The sequence below is a fragment of the Phoca vitulina genome, unplaced genomic scaffold (assembly GCF_004348235.1).
Source record: "Phoca vitulina isolate PV1807 unplaced genomic scaffold, GSC_HSeal_1.0 scaffold7, whole genome shotgun sequence".
Taxonomy (NCBI): domain Eukaryota; kingdom Metazoa; phylum Chordata; class Mammalia; order Carnivora; family Phocidae; genus Phoca; species Phoca vitulina.
The window spans coordinates 66,270,321-66,285,865 of record NW_022589710.1 but is presented as its reverse complement, the minus strand read 5'-3'; the positions used below and the strand labels follow the sequence as shown (position 1 = coordinate 66,285,865).

Below are 15,545 nucleotides of genomic sequence, written 5' to 3'. Positions count from 1 at the left end.
AGAATTTGGTCCATCTTTATCAGAACCCCAAGTCTGATACCTACAGGTTCTCAGCTTCCATGCTGCACTCTACTAGCTACTTACAGACTCCTTCAGTTTCCTTTAGGCTTAAAGGCAGAACATTTAAGAGGCCAAGGTTCATTTCCCTAACAACACGATAACTAGGAGAGTTGAAAGTAGCCAAAAAGTTCATGTCGTTTAAGAACTTGGGAGATAGGGGGCTCCTGGGTGGTTCAGACAGGTAAGCGTCTGCCTTCGGCTCAGGTCATGATCCCAGGGTTCTGGGATCAAGCCCCACATCGGACTCCCTGCTGAGCAGGCCCTCTCCCTCTGCCTGCTGCTCCCCCGCTTTTACTCTCTCTTCCTCTGTGAAAAAAAAAAAAAAAAAAAAAAGAACTTGGAGATAGTACAGGTTTAATGATTGATAAACCTGTGGGGTATTTTAGAGGCTGTTCAGAGTTATCACAAAAATGGTAGGAATTCCAGATAATGGAATATTGGAAGTTGTTGGAACACTAATGTGGCATAATTCTAGTGAAGAAAATACTGGAAAGAAATTCCAAATAATACCCTGATGTTTTGAAATATAATGAAGGGAAGGGGAGCGTGTATATCTACACGTATTTGATACACCTGTGCTTTCTGGGGCCAGCATTCTTCATGTCCAATGTGAAGGGAATTGGGCCGGATGATCTCTGAGTTACTGTCTAGGTCTGAGATTTTATGACAGTGGAGGTTACTTTTCAGTAAACACAGTATCCTTTCTGGTGGTTGGGAAATAATAGATTCACAGTCTTAGTCTCACTGATATCGCTTGCCTCTAAGCCTTATAATGTTCTTCAAAATACCTCTGTGCTGCATTTTATTTTTATTTTATTTTATTGAAGTGTAGTTGACATACAATATTACATTAGTTTCAGGTGTACAACCTAGTGATCCAACATTTATATACATTACAAAATGATCACCATGATAAATCTAGCTAGCATCCATTACCATACAAAGTTATTATAGTATTATTAACTATATTCCCTAAGCTGTATATTGCATCCCCAGGTCTTATTTATTTTATAACTGGAAGTTTATACCTTTTAATCCCCTTCCCTTATTTCACCCATCCCCACCCCTCTCCCCTCCAGCAATCACCAGATTGTTCTCTGTGTATATGATTCTGTTTCTGTTTTGTTTTGTTTTTGGATTCCCCATATCTAGAGACCACATGTGTCTTTCTCTGACTCATTTCACTTAACATAGTATTGTCTAGGTCCATCCATGCTGTTGCAGATGGCAAGATTTCATTCTTTTTTATGGCTGCATAATACTCCATTCTATATACATATAATAATTAAAATATTATGTTATTATATATTATGCTGAAGGGTATAATATATAACATGTAATCATATCATGTTATAATTAATATGTTATAATGTGTGTTGTACACACACATACACACCACATCTTTATCCTTTCATCTATCGATGGACACTTAAGTTGATTCTGTATCTTGGCTATTTATTGTAAATAGTGCTGCAATGAACATAGGGTTACATACATCTTTTTGAATTAGTGTTTTCATTTTTTCAGATAAATACCAAGAAGTGGAATTGTTAGATCATACGATAGTTTTATTTTTAATTTTTTGAGGCACCTCCGTACTGACGGGAGTTTGCATTCCCGTCAACAGTGCATGAGAGTTCCCCTTTCTCTACATCCCCGCCAACACCTGTTGTTTCCTGTGTTGTTGATTTTGGCCATTCTGACAGGTGTGAGGTGGTATCTCATTGTGGTTTTGATTTGTATTTTCCTGGTGATGAGTGATGTTGAGCATCTTTTCATGTGTCTGTTGGCCATCTGTATGACTTCAAAAAATGTGTATTCAGGTCCTCTGCCCATTTTTTAATTGGATTGTTTGGCTTTTTTTTGATACTGAGTTGTGTGAGTTCTTTATATATTTTAGATATTCACTCCTTATTGATTATGTGATTTGCAAGTATCTTCTCCCATTCAGAAAGTTGCCTTTTTATTTTGTTGATGGTTTCCTTCACTGTACAAAAACTTTTTAGTTTGATATAGTTCCATTTTGTTTATTTTTGCTTTTGTTGCCCTTGCTTGAGAAGACATATCCAAAAAATATTGCTCAGACCACTTGTCCAAGAGCTTACTGCCTTTGTTTTTTTTTCCTAGCAGTTTTATGGTTTCTGCTCTTTTATTTACGTCTTTAATCCATTTGAGTTTATTTTTGTATGTGGTGTAGGAAAGTGGTCCGGTTTCATTCTTTTGCATGTAGTCGTCCAGTTTTCCCAACACCATTTATTGAAGAGACTGTCTGTCTCCTTGTTGTGTATTCCTGTCTCTCTTAAAGATTGACCGTAGAGTTGTGGGTTTATTTCTGGACTCTGTATTTTGTTTTGTTGGTCTGTGTATCTGTTTTTGTGCCAGTACCATACGGTTTCGATTCCTATAGCTTTGTAGTGTAGTTCAAAACCTGGGATGGTGATGCCTCCAGCTTTGTTCTTGTTTCTTAAGACTGCTTTGGCTATTTGGGGTCTTCTGTGGTTCCCTACAAATTTTAGAATTATTTGTTCTAGTTCTGTGAAAAAAGCTGTTGGTATTTGATAGGGATTGCATCAACTTTATAGATTGCTTTGGGTAGTATGGACATTCTAACAATATTAATTGTTCCAATCCATGAGCATGGTGTATCTTTCCATTTATTTGTATCATCTTTAATTTTTTTCATCAGTGTTTATAGTTTTCAGAGTATGGGTCTTTCACCTCCTTAGTTTAAATTTATTCCTAGGTATTTTATTCTTTTTGATGCAATTGTAAATGGGATCATTTCCTTGATTTCTCTTTCTGATAATTTATTATTAGAATTTGGAACTGCAACAGATTTATGTACAATTAATTTATGTGTGTTATTTGTATCCCATAACTATACTGAGTTCATTTATTACTACTAATAGGTTTTTGGTGGAGTTTTATGTTTTGACCTCATATTGTGCACATCTTGTTATTTTGTGTATCCTTTGATGAATTATTGTAGGTCTAGATGATTTTACTACTTTGTCTTTTAACCTTCATACCAGCTGTGGACTCTACATTTACCTTTACCAGTGAGTTTTTTCTTTTATGATTTTTTTTATTTCTAGTTATGGCCTTTGCTTTTCTGTTTAAAGAAATCCCTTTAACCTTTCCTGCAAAGCCGGTTTGGTAGTGATGAACTCCTTTAGCTTTTGCTTGTCTGGGAAACTCCTTAGAGATACCCAGCCTTGCTGGGTTGAGTATTCTCGATTGTAAGTTTTGGCCCTTCAGGACCTTGAGTATATTGTGCTACTCCCTTCTGGCCTGTAAAGTTCCTGCTGAAAACTCATCTCATAGTCTTAGGTGGGGACTCCCTTGTACAAATCTAGTTGTTTATCTCCTGCTGCTTTTAAGATTCTCTCTTTAACTGTTGAAACTTTAATTATAATGTGTCTTGGTGTGGGTCTCTTTGGTTCATCTTATTTGGAACTCTCTCTGCCTCCTGGATCTGATGTCTGTTTCCTCAGCAGGTTAGAGACGTTTTCAGCCATTATTTCTTCAAATAGGTCTTCCACCCCTTTCCCTCTTTCTTCTCCCTCAGGGAGCCCTATATTGTGAATGTTAGTGCACTTGATGTTGTCTCAGAGGTCCCTTAAACTATCCTCATTTTTGAATTTCTTTTTTTTTTTTTTTTTGCTGTTTCAGTTGGGTGATTCCCACTACCCTGTCTTCCAGATTGCTCCTCTTCTGCATCCTCTGATCTTTTGATTCCCTGTAGTGTGTTTTCCATCTTAGTTACTATATTCTTCAACTCTGAGTCTTTTTTCTATTTTTATCTCTTTGTTGAAGTTCTCACTGTGTTCATCCATTCTTCTCTTGAGTTCAGTGAACATCTTCATGATCATTACTCTGAACTCTTTATCTGGTAGATTGCTTAACTCTTTCATTTATTCTTTTTCTAAGGTTTTGTCTTATTTTATTTGGAACATATTCCTCTGTCCCCTCATTTTGCCTGACTCTGTTTATTTCTATGTATCAGGGAGATCAGTTATGTCTCCTGGCCTTGAAGGAGTTGCTTTATGCAGAAGGTGTCCTGTGGGACCCGCTAGAACAAACCGCCCTGGTCACCCAAGCCAGGTGCCCCAGGGGTGAGCCCTGTGTGGGCTGCCTGCATCCTTCTGTTGTGGCTGGGTTGCAGTTGGTGCACACCTACTGTGTGTAGGGCAGGCCTCTGGCAAGGCTGGCTGCAAGGTCCTGGCTATGACCGTTGTAGGCGTTCTAGTGCGTGGAGCTAGATTCCCAGAGCAGGCCTCAGGTATTGGCCTGCTGGGGGTGGCAGGGCTGGGTTTATGTTGAATTTTAAGTTTATTTATTTATTTATTTAACTAATCTCTATACCCAGTGTGGGGCTTAAACTCATAACCCTGAGATCAAGAGTCACATTCTTTTCTGACTAAGCCAGCCAGGTAGCCCAATATGCTGAATTTTACTTTATTTTTTTTTAATTTTGAAAAAAAATTTAAAAATTAAAAAAAATTGATTTTATTTATTGAGAGAGAAAGAGGGCACACACGTGAAAGAGAGCACAAATTGGGGGAGGGGCAGAGGGAGAGGAAGAAGCAGACTCCCCACTGACAGGACTCTGGAATAACAACCTGAGCCAAAGGCAGACACTTAACCGACTGAGCCACTCAGGCGTCCCAATACGCTGAATTTTAAGTGAAAGCAATATTTGCCAAGCATTTTTCTAGGATTTCATCAAGAAAAAATGTATTTACCATATCAGAACTTATGCTATATTTATAAAAGTAGGACAACTGATTGTCCTTTGCCTTAAAGTAACATCCAGAAAACAGTGGCCTAAATCTTTCCCCCAGCCCCACCACTTGTTACTGGGCAGCCTTGGACATACTGGTAACTTCTGTGCCCATCAGTTATGGCATCAATAGCATGCGGCTAATAACAGTGCCTATTTCATAGGCATCACAATGATTAAATTATAGTTGACCCTTGGACAATGCGGGTTTTAGGGACACTGACCCTTTCCATCCCCAATGAAAATCCACTTACAACTTTTGACTCCCCAAAAACTTAACTACCAATAACTGGTTGACCAGAAGCCTTACGGATAATGTAAACAGTTGATTAACACATATTTTGTATATGTATTATGTACTGTATTCTTACAATAAAGTAAGCTAGAGGAAAGAAAATGTTATTAGGGAAATCCTAAGGAAGAGAAAAATACATTTACAGCACTGGACTGTAAAAAATCCATATATAAGCAGACCTGCACAGTTCAAACCGTGTTGTTCAAGGGTCAACAGTATATAAATACACGTAAAGTTCTCAAAAGAGTTCCTTGCACAGAGTGCTTAGCAAATGGCCATCGTTGATATCAATCTCCCTCCCTCCTCCTCTCTGTCTCTCTCTCCTGGAGATGCAGAGAGCTTTCCTATGTACCAAGCATGATACTTCCTTTTCTAGGACAAGAGTTTATATGCATGCTCTGAATGTCAGTCACCCTATCAAGGAAATTGGTTTCACAGTGGTGGTCGTAATGCTCTCATCTTACAAATGACTGGGGACTCTGATCATGCTGGACTGATGAATTTAACCAGAGTCCAAAGTCTTTATTCTGAATCACTGAAATCTGAAATAGCTGAAATGAGAAGTAAGGTACTGTGGAGCTGATGACGAGTAGTTCCAGCCTGCTTCCTTGACGCACATGTGTCCTTCTGGAACAATAACTGCTTTTGACCATTCTGTGTCTTTGCACTTTCATTATTGATAAGTCTGAGGAGCTGCAAGTGTAAGTTACCTTATCAATAATCATGGATTATGTGGTGGAATTGTCTTCTTGATTATGGTTTAGAGTCCTTAGGTTAATCAGTAGATTGAGATATTTAGGTGGGGGAGTGTCAAAAGACAAAGAAACAAAGCATTTTAGAACTTAAAAGATAGAAGTTATTTGTCCAACCCCCTTTTCCGGCAGGGAAGTAGAGGCACAGGGAGCTGGGTGATGAGCGATGACACGGGAAGGGATGGGCTAACCTTTTCCAAGGGTGCACGCTGCTGGATGAGGTGGAGTATGGAGGAGGGAAATCTGGTGACTCTTTGGCACAAAGGACTGCCATGCTTGGTCCCATTTGCTCCCTCTTGGATTCTTAGAGCTTTCTCAAATAAATGTGTTTAAAGGTAGATTTGGGGAAAAAGAGAGAGAGGGAGAAAGAATATTCTCTGACCCCCAGATGGTGGGAGAATATCCTCATCTTAAGGGATGGAAGGTAGAAGAAACGGAGAAGGAAAGCTGTGTCTCTGAAGCCTGTGGGAACGCCCCTCAGACCAGGAGCGTGAGGTTCCCATTTCCCTGGTGGTAACTGCACTGCAGCCAGATCGCCTGGTCCCCTGGCCTGCCTCTCATCCCCCGTGGAATCCTGGTGGTTTGGGAAGTTGTCACCTCCTGTATCTTGCCTCTTGTTCGGGCTGTTCTGGAGCCATAGACAGGAAATCTAATTCCACAAGGTCAGCGCTCTCCTCTGCCACCCAGCAAAGGAGGGTGTTTCCTTAGCACTTGAAGGAGGAAGAGCCCTTTGAATGAAGCACCATGCGAGCCATTGGAGATTCTCTGGTGATCAAAACAGGCGTGGTCCCTGCCTCACTGAGGTTCCCTGCTGTGGGAGAGAAACAGGTGTCAGATGCTCTCACGCATGTGCATATATGTGCACACGTGTGCGTACACACGCACACTCACAGAGCAGCAGACTGGGGTCGGCCGGGAGGAGGCAGAGCAGGGAACCCAGGGTGGTTGACCAGGGTGGCCCCGGAGAAGGGTCTCCCGGCTTGTTGTTAAGTGACTCCTCTGACTGCCAGTAGGCAGAACCCCCCCACCCGCCTGCAAGGACGTTACCATGTCTTTTTGCCCACCTATCGCATGGCATCTGCCAGAGTGCCTTCCGTTTCACATGGTCAGTAAATACAACATTTGTTGAATGAATGAATTTCTAGTCCTAACCTATTTTCACCTTTTTCTTCCCTGAGTCAATAAATATTTGGTGAGTGGATAAGTGGTTGGCAGTCAGAAAATGCTGATTGATCATAACTGTATTTGGTTCATGGTTGTCTATCTTCAGGGTTTACAATTGGTGACTAGTAAAGTTTTTGAAGAGGCATACCTTTTGCAGTGTTTCAGCAAATTTCAATTTAATTTAAACTGAATAGATTTCAGTGCCTTCCAATGAAAAAACCAATTCTTCCATCTTAGAGTAATTTTGTAAATTTATTGAATGACGTTGGTATTTCTCCACTAATCTTATTTTCTTAATTTAAACATTTTTATTACAAGGTAATACGCATTTTTGTAGAAAAATTAAATATGTATATATAAGTGAAAAGCAAATAATTTAAATTTAATGTGTATTGATGTATTTATTTGATCATATTGAGTGAATTCAAAGAACTTTATGATGGAAAATTCCCTGAAGAGTTGGATGTAATCTGTGTTTAAAAATAAAAGTCTTAAAAATTGATTTTTTTCCCTCAAGAGCCAAATACCTGAACCATGCTTTGATTCTGATTTATGGTCATCAGAACTAAATTTTATATCCGGTAGCTATTTTGCAGCTTGTCATTCTGTTAAACTGTGTTATGTCCACTTAGAAAACGCAGGGCGGGTTGAGCATGAGGAGCATGCCACCTGTGCGGCCTTCACTGGGGGAGAGGCCTCCGTGTTCCGTGTAAATCTCCCTTCTGCCCCCCACCCCCGAAACCCCCACTCTTGGCGTTTTCCCCGTTCTCTCCTGCTGTCCTCTCCTGCCCTGTCCTTTCTTTTTGTTTTTCTTCTGCCCTGTCTCCTTCATTCAGCTTCTGCAGGGGAAATCCTTCTTTCCTTCTGACCACTCTTGTGGAATTGCGTTGAAGAGGAGAGGTCTCCCCAGGCGTCAGGATAGGGGGTGGCTGAAGCTGCCTTTTGCCTCTCTTTTCTCAATCTGCATGGACCTAACATTTGCTGAGACCTGGATCCACACTGGGCTTGGGGAGGATGCCACGGGGCTGCTTTGTGGAGGGTTCTCTCAGGTGGCATTGAAAGCACCGAAGAGCTCTTGCTTCCATGAGAAGAGCTCCCAAACGTATCATTGCATCCACCCAGAGTTCAGATCGGAGGTTCGGTGACTGATTTTATCCTTGTAGAAATAAGAGAAACGGAACCATCACTAGAGTTAGGTGTGACTACCCACAGCTGGTTAACCCTGCTGTCCCTTTTAATATACACTTAAGAAGTAAAGCCAAATATAATCTTAGTCATATTTTAGGTGAAAAATTTTAATTGCATGCTATTTTTTTATCAGCTTAAACCAGGTACAACTTCTGAATTTTGTATTTTGCCCTTCCTGATACTATAGAACCATTAATAAGTCACTGAACTACCGTATATATTTTTGAAATTAACAAGTACATATTATAGCAGGCTATAAATTGTTTAAAATACAGTATTTAGGAGTCATTTTTAAGCACTGAGCCACTGTCCTTTTAGTATATTTAAATGCCTCTTTGAAGGTGATTATTAAATGTGTTCAACTTGATTTCCTCATAAAAGTCTGTGTAGGTGGAGGTGAGTGTTTTTTAGAAAAATAAAGATCTGATTTTGAAAAGTGTTTGGTGTTTGTGTCTTAGAGGCCATTTGTGTGTTCTCATCCTTTTTTTTTTCCCCTTAGAGGGTTTTGAATCTTTCCTCAGGTTGAATACAGTTCCTTCTGAGAATTATTTTAGGAAATGCCTCTCTCTCTGTATGTGGGAGCATTTATCTTTGGTTTGGTTTATTTTAAAAATGCTTTCTGTTAGATGTTAAAAAGAAAACAAACTTTAAGTCAAATGCATTTTGTTCGTGTGCAGAGCTGTTGCAAAGCTGTTTCCCATACTAGATGTTTCTGAATTAGGAATTCACATAATAACGAAGTCTGCTTATTTTGGTTCTCCACAAAGGTTTGTTGTATGAGCTTAAAATAAGGCTGCAGCTGATCCGTGTAACACATATTAACTGTTGATTTAGTTTAAGTGCACGTCTGTATCTCTCATTTCTGATCAACCCCAACAATCGGCATGCTGTACTGCAGCCATCTTCTTTTACACTTTATTAAATCTCTGTCAATTATAAATACCAAGGTTTTACATTAATGTCAAGATAGTGCATCAAAAATTCATGGAATATGTGACTTTTTCCAAGGGTATTTAATACTTAATGCATTTGTGTCATTTTTCTTTCCAGAGATATTGACAGGTTTTATTAAGTGTTTGTTAGGGAGATTTCATTTTTATCAAGGGACTATAAAGAGAAGCTGCATGCTAAATCAATTTTTTAAAGCCAGAATATTGTTCATTTTTTTCATCTTCAAACTCTTGTAATCCATAGGTTTTATTTAAATTTCCTCTCGGTTTATTTTTGTTTTATGTGAGTGATAGTTCAAGACAGAACTTTAATAAGGATCAAATATGCTGACTGTAGTGGTTTTTAATTTCCTTAAGCATAGCTACCAGACCCATGCAATATGGTAAATTCTTCAAAATGTCATACTTACATATTTAGCAATATTACTTCTTTTTATTGAAGCCAAACAAGCGATTTTAGATATTAATCTTTCCCAAACACAGTGATTATTTTGTACTAGATACAATATTACTGTGTCTCATCTGGAATACCTCCTTTTGGCAGAAAAGGGAATGGAAGAGGACTTCACTGGGTTGCCTGTTCACATAAGGAAACAGGAGTCCTCTTTTAAAAGTAAGCTCTTCAGGGCTTCAAGACTGATTATGAGCTTCACCAACTGTTTATTTCTCCAACTTCAAATATTTATAATGCTCAAGAAAGTAAAAATATCAATCATTTAAAAATCTGCAGAAAAATCTGTGGCTAGTTTCTAACCCTGTCTTTACGGGGTGGGGGTGGGGAGGGAGTTAATGCTTTGGCAGATCCCAGACTTGCCCCTGACACCGCCTGATGGCCCTCCTCACCCATCCCAGGTATATCTATGTCTCGGAAACGAGTCACAGCGAAAGCTAATTGGCCACAAAGAATAAGCTTTCTGTTCTAATTTACTTCTTATTTTTTTTTTTTTAAAGATTTTATTTATTTATTTGACAGAGAGACACAGCGAGAAAGGGAACACAAGCAGGGGGAGTGGGAGAGGGAGAAGCAGGCTTCCCGCTGAGCAGAGGGTCTAACGTGGGGCTCGATCCCAGGACCCTGGGATCATGACCTGAGCCAAAGGCAGACGCTTAACCGGCTAAGTCACCGAGGCTCCCCTACTTTTTTATTTTTAAAGTACAACTTAGGAATGTCTTCTCTTGGAGAAGATATGTCATGATAAACAAAACCTTGATCAAATTTTGCTTTATAAGGTGAGGAATGTTTATCCTGCCTTTAATGGATGACCTTAAAGACTTTTCATCCAAGAACATTTTAGGAACTTTCAAATAACTTTGGGTTAATATTAAAATTTTTGCAAGATGTGTTTTTAAACCTTAACTTGGTCTTCAGCAGGAAAAAGACTTGGTGTTTAAAAAAAAAAAAATCATTGGGTCCAGAGCTTTAGGAGTGTTTGAAACCGGTATTTTTCTTATTCTTGTTCATTTTTTCAGGACATGTGAAATTATTTCTTTTCAAAGTTAAATGTTTTTCACACACAAATCATTTTCAGTATTTCAATGGTTCAAGATCCTTGTAGAAGTATTGTACAATACTTTTAAGAGGTAGGGTAGGTGTTTTTTTTTTTTTTGGAAACCAGATTTTGCTTGAGTAAAGCTGAAACAGTAGCTATTCTAGATAAACCCTAGATTGGGTTTACGGTAAGTTGCTTTGTAGGCCTTAACCCTGGGAAGGAATTCAGGAATTGAGGAACTCTGCGGCTCTGCCTGTTCCACCCTGAGGCCAGTAGGTGGCGATAGTGCCACAGTGGTGAGAGCCCTGTTGAAATGGCAGTTACTTGCCTTTCTCCACAGTGTCAAATTGTGTCTCAGCATAACGGTTAAGTGCATGTGTTCTGTGGCAGAATAGCTTTTTATACCAGAATTACATACAGGAGGCACACCCTAATTTTTAAGCATATAAGAACAATTATTTCTAACAGATTCTGCAAATATTATATAACCCTACAGCCAAATAATCATCAAAATTAATCTGAAGAAAGCATTTGCATATTTTTTCCCCCTGAGTTGTCTTTACGACTTCACCAGGACTATGAGCATGAACTTCTGTTTTCGGTAAGAAAGGTATATAAATAGGAGGAAGGGAAACATTTTGGAGAGTTAGTTTTCCATCTTTTTGGCCCTTGAGGAGGTTACCTTGTTTGAGTACGGTTGCAGAGTCCACAGCTGTTTCAGGGTCCTGCAGTGGTGGAAGGTTGTTGCTCAAGTCATTTTGACATTCAGCATTCCAGTTTTGAAAATTGTCATCCTTTCTTTTATTCAGTAAGTCAGACTTTTTTTGGGAGGGTGGGTCAGATTCTTAATACGTATGGGATTGAGTGTTGGAATTTACCAACTCTCTAAATACCATAGTGCATTCCACAGTTTAAATGAATTAAAGTATTTTAAAATAGCAAAAACAACAATGCTTCCCACGTCCTAGAGTTTGAAATGCGGTGGCGTGTGCGCCATCCTGCCCCCGTCCGCCATGGCGCAGATGTGAAGTGTCACTGTATCGTAAGTGAGAGAGGGTTTCGGCAGGCGAGGTCCTTGCTGTGCTGCTTCTTACTGGCACAGTGGTTCTGGTTTTGTGGAGGGACCATTCTTATCTGCTGAATTTGTACTTTTATAAGGAAAAACCTGAACACTGTTATGGCTAAGTTTTATAATGGTAAATGGACAGCATCTTTAGTCTCTTAGAACATGGCCTTACATTTCATTCATTACAAAGAAGAGTTTAGAAAGAAGCTTCAAGCCCTGGGATTCTCGCATCATCGCTGGGGTTGACCAAAGCATCGGATTTTTTTTTTTCTTTTTTTAACAGAGAAAATCCCGATCTGCCACCAGCAGCTGGAAAATTCCTCTGGGCAATATGTCATTTTATATATTGACTTGAGACATACCTTCTTTAATTTCATTTATGTTCCTGCAACATTTCAAACTTACACACACATTATGTTTTGACTTTTATTCCTAAGGGTTAAAACCGGGTGAAGAATTAGAGGAGAGAGCGGGCACCTGGGAGCTAACACCCAACTGGCAGCCTTTTGTAGTATATAATTTGCCTAAAATTGCGCACTGAGCACAAGCTTTTGTTTTCTAATTGATTTACGGTTTGGGCCACTTTTACCTCATCCCCTACTGTCCTGCGCGCGGTGCCAGCAAGTACATTACGGGGAGCGATGATAAATGGCTGTGCACTTGTGATGCTAATGCGCCAGGATACAAACTGCATGCTGCACAGAGCTCCACGCATCGGCAGCGGCGTGGAGACCGGACAGCGGGGTCTCGTCGCGTCTTGGGGATGGCCGTTTGCTCACTTGGTCACTCGCTGCCGTCTGTCTGTCAGACCGGAATTGAAACCGAAGATTAAAATTATGCTGTTACAGCTTTTAATTTCTTAACTGAGACAAAGTTTTTGAGCGCTGGAAAGGTCCAGGGTGGGGGGGTCGTTGTGCTGAGAGAATAGGGAATGGATAAAATGTTCTCATAAGTGTGACGTTTGGGACATCGTTACCAAATGTTCTTTTGTCCAGAGGGGGAAAAATGTAGTCCGATTTAAATAGGTCATTCTCTGTTTTATCTTTGTCTTGTTTGTAAAATTTATGATTTCACAAAACTCTTTCTCTTGATTTTCTGTACTTGAGCCGCATTTACTACGTATATGATTCATTTGCACATAAGTTGATTTCCATCCAAATTATTTAAGTCGGAGATAAATGAAAGAACCTTCAATTTATTAGAGTGCCTTTAATTGCTCCTTTTATCGATATAAGATGAGATTTGAAATGTATTCATGAGGGATATGCAGCTTGTGGGTAGAAGGATTCGAGGAAGGCCAGGACAGACCCCTAACTTCGGAGGCTCCCGGTTTCAGTTTTGATCAGATTCTCAGAGCGTGGGTGTGCCCACCTTTGGTAAAGTCAGTCCACCTTAAATTTTATTTTTGCGTGGTGTCTGTGGGTTCTGGTATCGAAATATGAAGAAGCAGATTTATGGCGGCTGCTGGGCACAACAAATTAAGTTGACAGTGATGTATGAGAGCATAATAGCACGATGATCCCTCAGTAGCGCGGCTGGACGCCTCCTGCTTCATTTGGCTCTTGTTAGGATCTGTTAGGCAGCTAAATAATGAAATTCTGCTGACTGATTTCTGTTTTCCCTTCTTCTCTTTTCACGTCTGCTTTCTGAAACTTCTAATTCCCAGACCCATCCTCACGCCAACAAACTGCCCTTGAAGGATGCTTTCACTTATGAGGACTACAGGTTGGTGGGGTGGTGGGGGTGGGAGGGGTGGGGTGGGTGGTGTGTGTGTGTGTGTGTGTGTGTGTGTGTGTTGTGATGTGGCGGGGGATGGTTGTGGGGGGTGTGTGTTTACATCTTTGGTGTGTGTTGTGTATTGTGTGTGTTGGGGGGTGGTTTCTGAGTGATTTGGGGATCTTGGAAGTGGGAAGTACTTCAGTAAGAAGTGCCTGCTGTGACCAGTTAAAGCCCCCAGACAGGTAGTCCTGGAGAAGTTATAATGGACAGCTGGGGTAAGGATCAGCATTTTAATAACCACACAGAAATTGCCCTCACCTGTAGTGGTGGGGATTAGCCAAGGTGGCCAGGTGATAGTGGAGATTAACTTTCATGTGGGGTGGTCATGAGGACTTTTCCCCCTTTTTAAATAGACTATTTTAGTGTAAAGTGGGGACTTCTATAAAAATTTAAATTCAATTAATTAACATATAGTGTATTATTAGTGTCAGAGGTAGAGTTCAATGATTTTTCAGTTGCGTATAACACCCAGTGCTCATTACATCACGTGCCCTCCTTCATGCCCATCACCCAGTTACCCCATCCCCCACCCACCTCCCCTCCAGCAACCCTGTTTGTTTCCTGTGATGAAGAGTCTTTTATGGTTTGTCTCCCTCTTTGATTTCATCTTATTTTATTTTTCCTTTCCTTTCCCTATGCTCCTCTGTTTTGTTTCTTAAATTCCACATATGAGTGAAATCATGTAATTTTTTTTAAACAAAAAGATTTAATTGACTGCACAACGTAATAAAAAATAACATGCCACATTTTGTTGAGTTCTTAGAGGGTTTCTGGTCAGAAAGGAGTTATGTTGTTTGCCTTTCACTGAGGTTTCATACAGGTGCAGAGTTAGCATTTGGGTAGGAGAAGGTGGTGTGGGCTCGCGGGGCGGGGGGGGGGGGGGGTTCCGGCTGCGCTGAAGACTGGAGGCCTGGAGATCTCTGTCTCCGGCCCTCCTTCCAGACCCTCCGTCTCCCTGGATGGAACATCCCCCCTTTATCCTCACCCCTGGGTTTTCTCTGTCTTTTTTTCCCTCCCAGTTTCCCCTTTCTCCCCTCAGCCCTAGATTTAATTTTAAATAATGATGAAGAAGGCCAATCATCACCTGTGGTACTTAGGATAAGGTTTTGAACACTGGTGAGACGTCAGACAAACCATAGTTTCTCGTTGAGGTCTCACTGCACGGGCTCTGAAATGTGCCTACCGTAGTTCACCTCTTTTCTGATCGTTACAGGTGGGCAGTCTCTTCTGTTATGACTCGACAAAACCAAATTCCCACGGAGGACGGTTCCCGGGTGACCCTGGCGCTGATTCCTTTATGGGACATGTGCAATCACACCAACGGCCTGGTAACGCCCCCTCTGCGTTGTGTTTAATCCGGGGAGCTGTGGTGAATAAGCTTTAGAGTGGACATTCCACCTGCAGATCCTGCCCCCTTGCTGCCTCCCTCCAGAGGGAGCAGGCAGAACCAAGCCGAGCCACCCCTCCGACCTCCCACAGAGAGAAGCTGGTGTATTTCTCTCTTTGCGTTTGCTGAATCCTAAAAACCAGGAACTTGAATCTCATTCCACTTTCAGAAACCACAGTGAACTGCATTTATTTGCTAAGCCATAATTCCAGCCTAAACATTCATTTTCTTATCTTATTGAACCACAGACTAAACCAAAGTTTTTTTTCTTACTGTCTTAAAATACTGATTTATTGAAGGAAAAAAAAAACACCTTTCTTCTTTTTCCTTTTCTGTTCCTTGTTTTCTCTCTTTGCTGACTACATTCCCGGCTATTATGTTCTCTGACTGCTTGCTGTTCCCTTTCCCTTCACCTGACACACTGCCACATCCTTGGCCCCGCTTCTTAACCTGCTTTTGTTCAGGAGCCGGTGCTGGTTTCCCTGGTGCTGGGGCAGGAGGAGGCGCTCCGGGGCGTTTGGCTCCTGGCCTCGCATGCAGGGTTGGCGTGGGAAGCACCGGGTAGGAGACACTAAGAAAATAAGGAAATTTGAGGATGATTGTTAATTACGACATGTGAAAGGAGGAAGCC

General features: G+C 40.7%; 1 protein-coding gene across 3 annotated transcripts in view; it reads left to right on the top strand.

Annotated features, from left to right (window-relative positions):
* Positions 1-15,545, top strand: part of SETD3 (SET domain containing 3, actin histidine methyltransferase) — an 81,909-nt gene that overhangs the window by 47,622 nt on the left and 18,742 nt on the right. For all 3 annotated transcript variants that reach the window (XR_004299604.1, XM_032405905.1, XM_032405904.1), the window contains exons 7-8: positions 13,415-13,473; positions 14,741-14,855. Coding sequence is in view for 2 of the 3 variants with exons in the window: in XM_032405905.1 (XP_032261796.1) it covers positions 13,415-13,473; positions 14,741-14,855 (174 nt within the window). In the remaining variant the exon portion in view is untranslated. The remainder of the gene's footprint in view (positions 1-13,414; positions 13,474-14,740; positions 14,856-15,545) is intronic.